Source organism: Solanum lycopersicum, chromosome 10 (genome assembly GCF_036512215.1).
Source record: "Solanum lycopersicum chromosome 10, SLM_r2.1".
In the NCBI taxonomy this organism is placed as follows: Eukaryota; Viridiplantae; Streptophyta; class Magnoliopsida; order Solanales; family Solanaceae; genus Solanum; species Solanum lycopersicum.
In genome coordinates this window covers 40,706,262-40,716,888 of record NC_090809.1, presented here as the reverse complement: position 1 = coordinate 40,716,888, position 10,627 = coordinate 40,706,262, and the positions used below count along the sequence as shown (strand labels likewise).

At 35.0% G+C, this 10,627-nt stretch overlaps 1 protein-coding gene across 1 annotated transcript; it reads right to left on the bottom strand.

The window, feature by feature from the left end:
• Positions 1–9,067: 9,067 nt before the first annotated feature.
• On the bottom strand, positions 9,068–9,997 carry LOC138338839 (secreted RxLR effector protein 161-like). Its single transcript, XM_069289923.1, has 3 exons — positions 9,885–9,997; positions 9,366–9,718; positions 9,068–9,180 (listed from the first exon to the last, which is right to left on the bottom strand). Exons 1-3 carry the CDS (start codon positions 9,995–9,997, stop codon positions 9,068–9,070), a joined length of 579 nt encoding a protein of 192 aa, XP_069146024.1.
• Between the last annotated feature and the right edge of the window lie 630 nt (positions 9,998–10,627).

Below are 10,627 nucleotides of genomic sequence, written 5' to 3'. Positions count from 1 at the left end.
GAAATATCTCATGCATCACGAGACTAGGAGTTATGCATCACCAGAGAAAGATTATCCATCACGAAAAGACAACATCAAGAGAAGCATCAACAACAACAGCAAGAGAATTGTCAACATATCACACCAGCCTTTTTCTTACATTTATAAGGATAAGTTTAGTGAAGATTATTTTTCAAATATGACACAGATGCTTTATTTGTTTTACGTCTAACCCAATAAAGTTGACGTCAAATGTTCAAATAGAGAAATTAAGTGTAAATACGGTAAAAGACATTATCTCCAATTTCAATTGAATTTTTATGCTCACGAGTTTTGTCTTTGTCTCTTTTGAGAGCATCCGAAAAGATGAATTCTCAAAACAAACCATAGGTGCGGATGGCACAAAAAAAGATGCAGCACAACGTGTAACATGCTCTAAACTACTCTAATGTGTATTTAATGTTGTCGTTTCCCTGCTTCTCTACTTGAGTTTGCTTTGGTATTTCCCCTCTCTATGCTTGCTTTAATGTTTGTCGTTATTTATATCTTGTGTTGTCTTCAATCCATTTTTTTCAATGAGTTTTCACCATATTTGAAATAGTCAACAGGCCTAGGTTAGGGGTTAAGTTTGTTACAGTTGTGTGGATGTGATTTCTTTGTTCTCATTTAAAGTGTTTCGATTCTCTGCTTTTTCGCCCATTTGTCGTCTTACTTTTCTAATGTAATCTCTTTTTCGTTGTTACTGCCCCATTAAGACAAAAGTAACTCTAGCATCCATGTCTATGTCTTTCTATTTTGTCAAAGTCATAGAGTTGATTAAAACTCGTAGCTTATCATAGGTATCTTGTTTTGTTTTAACTAAAATTTAGATTCATATTTTATCAACTTTGATACAATTTCTAACCTAAAAAATTGTGAATAGTATAAATGTCTTGATTCACTTGTTCTATATATTGGGGTGAGTCTTGGCTCCTTTTTTTTAATGGGATGAAGAATTAGCTTAGTAGACAATTAATTAATATAAGTTGCTCATGTGTGATTATTTTGTCATGGTAATTAGTTTGCCTTTGTGTCAATGTCACTTGAATTATAATGGTTATCATGTTTCCTCTGTTATGCTGTTGGGTTGTTTTGAGTGTTCGTGGTCTTCTATAAAAGTAATTGCAGGTGTCGCCTCTATTTAGTAAGGAATGAGTTTGGGTGTTTCTCATGTATAGTAGTTTGAACTGCATTGTTTTTCTTTTCTCTCTTTTTCACGTAAAATGTTATGACTAATGTGTGTTTGGTCTTTATTATTTTCAGTGAATTATTTAAATTGTTGACCCTCTTGAAGGAATTTATATAAGTTGTTAAACCTTTGCGAAGGCCACAGTTCGGATTAGTAAAAGGGAGCATAGTTCACAATAGTTACATGTGTAATTACATTATAATATTATATGGGTTCTGTAATTATGTATTTTACATTGATGTTAATTTTCGTTGAGAGAACTTTCGCATCATGTTTAATGTGTTTTTTTATTTTTCTATGTTGTATGTTAAATCTGCCCGAATACTATAAGAACTCCTATGTTCTTGCCTTGCATTTTGAGCGGGCCACAAAGGCCCAAATTTCCTTATATCAAGTCAGACACATTTCCAAGCTAGAAATTAATGAACATGTCCCCAAAATATTGTCCTACAGGTTTTTGAGCAGAATTGGACCCAAAAACCTCCATCCCTTTATTTTGAGTTGTATTTTGTTATTTTGGGCCTAAGCCCTTGTAATTTTATTTATTATTATTGTTTTTAGAATTTAGGATAGGTACAAAGGTGGCAGGAATTGTGCAAAAGTTCCGAAATGAAATGGGCCTAAATACTTGTTCAGGCGAACAGAAACATGATTTTTGCCCAACTCTCTTTCCTTCTTTACTTTTGGTGCATGTTTGCTTGTTGGTATTTTTCATTTGTATTAAGTTCAAACAAATTCAAATCCCCGCAAGACGCCGTTGCTTTTTACCAACTTAACTAAATAGATCATCTCTAAATGGAGTTAAAAGATAATAAATTTTTGCAAATTAATATCTCACTTAGACAGTAGGTTAATGTTTCCCTTTCCCCTTTTTAAAAATGGAATAAAAAGTAGTTTTATTTTTCCAATTCATATTGAGTTAAAATTATTTTATCCAAATAAATTAATTACTAGATAATTGCGTATTAGCGGGCGTTTCGAGTGCCTTAACATCCTTCTTGAAGTGCCAATAAGAACCCCCGAACTCCCTTAAATATTTTCAATCGATTTACTATTTTTATGCTTTCAGATTAATTCTTGATTTTTCTTCATAAATAAGTGGCTACTCAAAACAAACCTTTAATTATTTTTATAATAAAACAAGTGGATGTTTAGTTGACAGTTTCAGTATAGTCGGGTCCTTGTGCAACAATGCCTATGTCACACTTTGTTGATATTGTGGACATATTATTCTGGGCTTCTTTATGCATCTTCCAGTTTCTAGCCACATAGGCATGGCATGCGCAGATATGTGCATATGTGTGTATGTCCTCAATTCTGGCCTCGTCGTCCAGGTAGTACTTTGTTATTTTTTGGATTTTGTATATTTTTCTATATGAGTTGTTCTTTAGGTGATGACATTAAGGGTCCAGTCATAGTATTTTTGATGTTATCCTGCCTAACCTTCTAGGTTCATAGTTGAGTCGGTATGTTTAGTTGTTACCGCGATTGCATAAGGTGTTGAGTGCCAACCATGCCTTCTCTAGTTTGGGGCATGACAAAGTGGTTTTATTGTGTATGATTAATTGTTGATTGAAATATGCCTAAATTAAATTATATAGTTGATTTCTATTATTATCTATACTTATCTATTGTGACTTGTTGGAGAATTGAGGAATAGTGATTGTGGCTTTGCAAAAGGTTAAGTTTAACCCAATATCATTGTTAATGTTGAATTGATATAAATTTTTTTATATTGATATGTGATTCACCTATGGTGAAGCTATTTACTTATAATTGCATTGTGATAATGGGTTTGAAGGCATTGTATGGTGAATTGGAGTATTATCATGTTATTGTATACGTAAATGTATAATAAAGTTCACGTAATCTCAAGAGTGACCTTTTATCAAGTATTAATGCACTATGATTTGGAGTATGTTCTCTCTTAATATTAATGCATGTTGATGATGGAATGTGAATTGGTCCTCTATTATAACATTGTTTCTTGATTTGGTAGACTTAGGTTCCTCTTCTTGATATATTAAACCTTATGGGATGTGATCTTTTTACATGGTAGGATTAGGCATCCTATTTTTGACTAATGAATGAATGAAGTTGGTTCCCTTTCTATAAATGACTAATGAGGCATTCTAGGCCATGTCTTTAATAGGTGAACCTAAGCATGGTGCCTCTTCATGATGAGTCCAGAACCCTATGTGAATCTAAAAACCTTGAAGCAACAGACCTAAGGGTAATGACCTACTCGTTGTGTGAAATGATAGATTTAGAGATGGTGGGACCGAAAAGTATAAAACCTTTCTATGAAAGTTAATAAGTTATCCTTTATGAGCCTCGATCGGTATACCTATTGCTAATGAACCTTCTTGATTGAAGTACTATGGGTTAGTTGACCTAATGTTGGTGTCCACTCTAGTACATTAATGTGAATGCAACTACTCTATGGGACCTAAGGTTAAGCACCGAGTTCATATATTTAAGGTGGTGGATCTTTTCGAGTAAGGGGTTGATACAATTAATATCTTTGGATATCTCCTAAACCATGTGCCTACAATGAATGTGTACTAGTTTTCCCTTTGACAAGTATAACACCTTCCATTGTGTGGGGTTTTGTGATATCGGATTCCATGTCTTGCTTGCATGGCCTATGTTTAATAATGCCTATTCCCATCATGTGGGATGTGCACAATAGTTACCTGATAGGTTCTAGAACATGTTCGTAGTACTATGGGATGATATCTACACATGGAACGAGTAGGTTTTGAAGGTGCTAAAGTGAGTTCCCTAAATGCATGAATGTGTCTTAAATGAACTAATGAAGAATGTGACATATTTTATATTGATAGAATGATTTACTTAGCATGTTATGTTGAACTAGAACGGTACTTATCTATTGTAGCCTTCAGGAATACCTAGGTGTGGTATTGTGTGCCACTCCATGTCTTACTTAGGTGTGTCTTAGGGTAAGTTTAGGTGGAGGTTCTAAGATGATGAAATAACTTACTTGACAAATATGTTTATGTGTTGTATATTGGTGCTTGTTGAGTATGCTTATATTGTAATAAAGGACTCGTATGTTTGTTGTGTTGATTTGATGCCTCTATTGTCATGTTATATAGGTTTTATAAAAAATGGCACAAAAGCATATATCCCAAACAAATGTCCCTCTTTAGCATGTTGTTGCATGGTCGTCATACTTAGTACTTGATTGTGCTAACTCCATTCTTCTTCTCTGTTTTACTACAAATGTCAGTTTTGACAAGTGATAGCATTCTCTAGTGTAGTTTGGGATTAAAGTTCTCTCAAGACCTCTTTGGTTTGACCTCGTATATTTAGGACAAGGATTCTAAGTTTCTAGTTTTTTTATTATGACTTTTGTATGAGAGTTTAGTATTTTTTATTACATAAAAGGTCGTGACCCTATATTGTTATGTTTGTCTAAGGATGGTCATGTGAGACTTAGTTTTCCATTGTGTCTTTTGAAGGATGTTTTACTGAGATTTTAAGTAGTTTGGTTTTGAATAAAGTTTTTAAATTCCTTACAATTTTCCATATCTAATGTGGTGAATGCTAAGGGCTTGTATAAGACTTCTTCTAGGCCTAGTAAGCCATCATATAACTAGGGGGTGCTCTCGGATCGTGAAAATTGTTTAGCTTTATCCTATTCTACATGGTCATCACCTTTCAAGTCCTGACGCATTCTCTACACTTCATATTCTCATGATGTAAGTTCAAGTCCTCAACGTGTAGATCACGCATAGATCTGTTCCTGATCTCTAGTGAAGTTGTATCAATTGTGAGTCCTCATATTTTGAGTCTATTAAACATGTTTTCTTTTATATTCGGTCTTTCAATTTATGTTTTGCTAGAGTTAGTTGGGGGAATGTCACATCCTTAATTAGTTAGAGGCTTTCATTCTGACATAATAAGATTAATTTTTAAAACCTATTTTTATCTTTTAATTGTTAATTGAACTCTTAGTTCAATTTATATCTTTAGACTCAGATTGAGTATCCCCTATCGGTTCAGTTTATCTTATGATCTCAAGCTTTCACACATCATTTCTCATTTTGGTAAATCTTTACGTGTTCTTGTGATATGTCAGTTAGGGTTAGTCTGGGGTCACTCATGGTCCTAGGTCTCATGTTATGTCAAGTGGGTAGTTTCGAGGCGTGAAAACTTTGGAGATGATAAGGTAGTTATGTTTAATTACAAACTCTCCAACACGATTTTAAAACCTTGTTCATTAATAAAAATGAATTCCTGCAAGGATATTTGCTTCTAACATCTGTTATTGTTTATATAATGAGATCCTATGGTGAGAAAATTAATAATCATAATGTTGTCGCTAAAGTGTTGAGAAGTTTAACCACCAAACTTGAGAATGTTTTTACCCCAATTGAGGAATCTAAGGACCTATATATTTATTCATTCAGTGAATTAATGAGCTCCCTAATAGATCGTGAAGAGAGGTTAAACAGGTCCAGTAAGAATGTCCAGAATAAGGCCTTCGAGGTTAAGTGGGAGTTTTCCTACAAGGTAAAAGAAAAACACTCCGTGTGACGAGGATATCATAGAGGCAATTTCTGTGGTAAGGGTCGTACTGGCAGTGACGAAGGTAGAAACTCAATTGGTAAACTCTATCAATACAAGAGAATTATTCAATGCCAATATTTCAAGAAATTTTTCCTCGAAGAAGTTTATTGCTGGATTAAGCAGAAAGATGAGCAAAAGGAAGCAAATTTTAATCAAAAGGTGGAAGAAGAAAATAAGTTTTTTATAGCTAGTTCACAAATAACTTAAGTGTGAATATTCTGTGGTTCATTGATAGAAGATACCCAAATCACATGTCCTTTTCGAAATCTCTATTAAAGGATCTTGATGTGTCCCAAAAAAGTGTGGTGCGATTAGAAGATGACAAACAAGTGCACATTGAAGGGAAAGGCACAAATGAGATAAAGATATCCAAGTTAATGTGAAGCTTTTTATATGATGTGCAATATATCCCTACTTTGGCTCGTATAAGTATTAGCTAATGGATGACCACTGGCTACTCAATTGATTTTTTATGATACTGGATGTGACAATAAGGATAAAATATTTGGACCCACGATAGGTCGTGTGCCTATGAAAAACAAAATGTTTCCTATTGATATTTCAAATATTGGTTATAATGCCTTAGTTGTTAGAGGAAAGAATGAGACTAATTTATGGAACTTACGTTATGGACATTAGAGTGTCAGTAGGTTGCAACTTTTGGTTAAAAAAGATTTGGCTATTGACTTGCCAAAAATCAATGAACTCGACTTGTATGAAGAATGTATCTATGGGAGGCAAACTAGGATTCGTTTTCAGTGGATTATCATGGAGGTCTACGATTTGTCTTGAACTTATATATGTTGATTTATGAAAGTCAATGAAAATAGAATTCCTTTGTGGGATTCGATATTTTTTTTTATGTTAACTGATGATTACAACCCTTAGTTGGATTTATTTCTTGAAGTTAAAGTTTGAAACCTTTGAGAATTTTAATAAATTTAAGGCATTTGTATTCTTGTCTAATGATTTTGATTATTTCTATGATAAGAATGTAATTCGCCTGGAAACTTTAGAACCATATATACCGGAGCAGAATGGTGTGGCCGAGCGGAAGAATAGGATGGTTATTGAAATGGCTCGAAGTTCACTAAAAGAAAAGAGTTAGATTATTTTTTTTCACGATCAAGTTTACACTGTGAACGTGGCCGGCACTCAAGAACCATAGTGATCCCCAAGCAAACCCTCATCCTGGATGACTATAAGCGGAAGACTAACTCAAGCATACAAAAGCTTAGAAACTAAATATAATTCATGAAACTCAATACAAGATTTAACTAAGATTATTTACTTTGAATATTAAAAAGATGATTTACTTTGAATATTAATAGGATATTAAACTAGGCAACAATAGGCAACTCAAGTCTTCAAAACATTTATTAAGATTAATGAAATGACTTCTCAAACTATACTGACTATCTATGAAGCCTCTAACTGGCAAAGATGGAAGCCGGTAAAAGACCCATGACATCCTAACAAGTGATATAACTTAAAGTACAAGTGGAACCCTCCCGAATCAAGGATTCTCACCATAACTAACTCCAACTGCTACGGTATCAATGAAGCACATGTTGATAATCATGATTACTTGTATTGAATTATAAAATTAGGCTGGAAAATGGGCTCAGTCCATGGAATGTACTAGCATGTAAGGGAAATTCTAAAGCATAACATAAGTTTGAACTTGATAAAAAGAAAACATACTTACCTCTTCTAAACTCAAGAATAAGATACTCAACTCAAAGATAAAATATTCAACTCAGTGAAATAAGTTCAACTCAATAATAAGACACTCGAGTACTAAAACTCTGGATACTGAACTCAATATAAAGCAACAAGCAGAGATGCAACATACAAAAAGCTTTTAAAATAGATGAAAGCAACTCAATTTATTTAAGAATACATTATAATTATTTTGTATGCAAGGATACAATGCAAAAATTTTTTGTATATAAAATTATAAGTAAACTCTGTGCATATAATAATATAAACATATCTATGAGTGTTTCTCTAACCGACAAACATCACTTATAATATTTTTGTGATACAATGTTTTGCGTCACACTGTCAGCGCTGTCCTATACCTTGCAAGGGGTAAAGAACCTAACTACTAAGTGACTTCACTAGTCTACGCTAAAAAGTACTAATAATCATCTAAAACGTATGAACCATTTCTACCCACGTTGGCTACATGTTTTATGGGGAATAGAGTTGTTTGAACTCTCCCCCATATGGGTTATCAATACTACTACCAAAATATATCTAGCTCATATGTTTCAAAACATAACTCTTTTTGTGGTTGAAGTAATTATACAAAAACTAGACCAAAGGTTCTCTAGGAAATCAATGTTTCCTCTCTTTCTTAGATGTGAAAGCATTTATATTTTACTAAAAAATTAGCTCAAAGGCTCCATTGGAAACAAGTGTTTCTCTTCTTGTTTAAATATTAAAACATTTACTCTTTGAGAACACATAGTTCCTTTAAACTCCTTTGAAGAAAATGAACATCATTTGTTAGCCTTTACTCAACTCAAAACCCAAGTCTTAAAACAAGTTTAAAGCTTTTGTAAAAGACTTTTTAAAATAGGATTCATACTGAATTATGAACGTAAATGACCCAATTCAACGTTTTCAATAACCATAGTTACAACTAAACACGTTGAAATCAAAAATTTCAATGATACTACTCATCGCAAGAATGATTGACTTATAGGGTTCATGCAGAGTTATGACCATGAAATACTCAACTCAAGGAATATAATCATAAAATAACTATTAAGTAAATACTCAATACTTAGAACTTGAAAATACTGCTCCTCTAAAAAATCTGATGGAGTTCATGTTGATTTTATGGGTATGAACTCATGTTTTGTGCGGAATTTGAGATAATACGAGAAAATATAAATGCAAAATACAGGAAAACAGATTTACGTGGTTCACCAATAAATTAGCTATGTCCACGTGGATGAGAGGGAGCAGTTTTATTATGGAGAGGCAAAAACAAGAATTACAGAATAGGGTTTGCCATAGCGTCTATATATAGTGCAAAAGCTACACCCTTACAATCTTGGGCCTAACATACAAAATTGACAGATAATTAAGGGCCCAATACTACTACATTTTATACCGTCGGGCCGGGGGCGTCTCCGCCCCCCCGGACCTCACGCCAGGGGGCGCGTCCTTTCTGTTGTAACGGGTCCGATTCAAGGCATTCAACAAATCTCCACCTTGACTTGAATTCTCTGAACATATTCTTCAGACGCACTATGATAGTGCCAGGCCTCCCCTCTCTTCCTCATAATTGTCGCGCAGGGCAATAAACAGCTTCTGATGTTGAGCAAGTCCAAACAGTGTTGAAACTTGCTCTATGGAACCGGCTTTGTGAACATATTAGCAGGATTATCAGCAGTTCGTACTTTCTTCACCTTGATTCTCATCTCACTTCTCAGAAAATGACACCTTACGTCAATATGCTTGGTTCTCTTATGATGGACTTGATCCTTGGCTAGACAAATTGCGCTCAAACTGTCACAATACACTGTAGCCTGATCATGATGCAGACCAAGATCACTAACCAGCCCTTTCAGCCAAATCCCTTCTTTTGCAGCCTCAGTCAAGGCCATGTACTCCACTTTCGTAGTAGAAAAAGTCACTGTAGGTCTCAAAGTTGCCTTCCAACTGACGACAGATCCTCCAAGGGTAAACACATAGCCAGTCATCGATCTTTTTGTGTCAACATCTCTAGCATAGTAAGAATCAGAATAGCTAGTAACCAAGCACTGAGTATCACCTCCATAAATGAGATCAACGTCAGATGTACCTCTAAGGTACCGAAAAATTCTCTTCACAGCCTGCCAATGTTCTCTCCCTGGTTTTCCCATGAATCTGCTCACTACATTAACTGCAGTGCTAAATCTGGCCTTGTACAGACCATAGCATACATCACACTTCCTACGGCACTGGCATAAGGGACTCGTGACATATACTCCTTCTCTTCTTCTGACTATGGAGCGAACATGGCAGTGAGATGGATATTTGCAGAACTGAGGTATCAATAGGCTTAGTTGAAGACATGCCAAACCTCGCCAAGACCTTCTGAGTGTAGCTTCTCTTTGACAAGAAAAGTTTCCTTCTCTCTCTGTCTCTAATGATCTCCATCCCTATAATCTTCCGAGCAACTCCCAGATCCTTCATCGCAAACTTAACACTAAGTGAACCCTTTAGTTTCTAAATGTCATACTACTTCTTTGCAGATATCAGCATATCATCTACATAATGCACCAGACAGATGAATGAATCATCCTTGATCCTATTGTAGTAGACACAACAATCATATGAGCTCCGAGTATAGCCCAACTTCACCATATAGCTGTCAAACCTTTTGTACCACTGCCTTGGAGACTGTTAAAGTCCATATAAGGACTTGTTCAACTTGCAGACGTGATTTTCCTTCCCTGGAACTTGGAAACCATCCGGCTGAGTCATGTATATCTCTTCCTCCAACTCTCCATGTAGAAACGGTGTCTTCACATCAAGTTTTTCAAGCTCCAGATTCTGATGTGTAACTATCGCTAGTAACACTCGGATGGAAGTATGTCTGACCACTCTTGAGAAGATCTCATTGTCGTCAACTCCCTCTCTTTGGTTGAAACCTCTGGCGACAACACTGGCTTTATACTTGACTCCTTCTGCAGGTGATATCTGTTCCTTCTTCTTGAAAACTCATGTGCAAGTAATAATCTTTCTCCCCGAAGGCAGTATGACCAGATCCCATGTTTGATTCTTGTGTAGGGACTCCATCTCATATCCCATAGCAGCAAACCA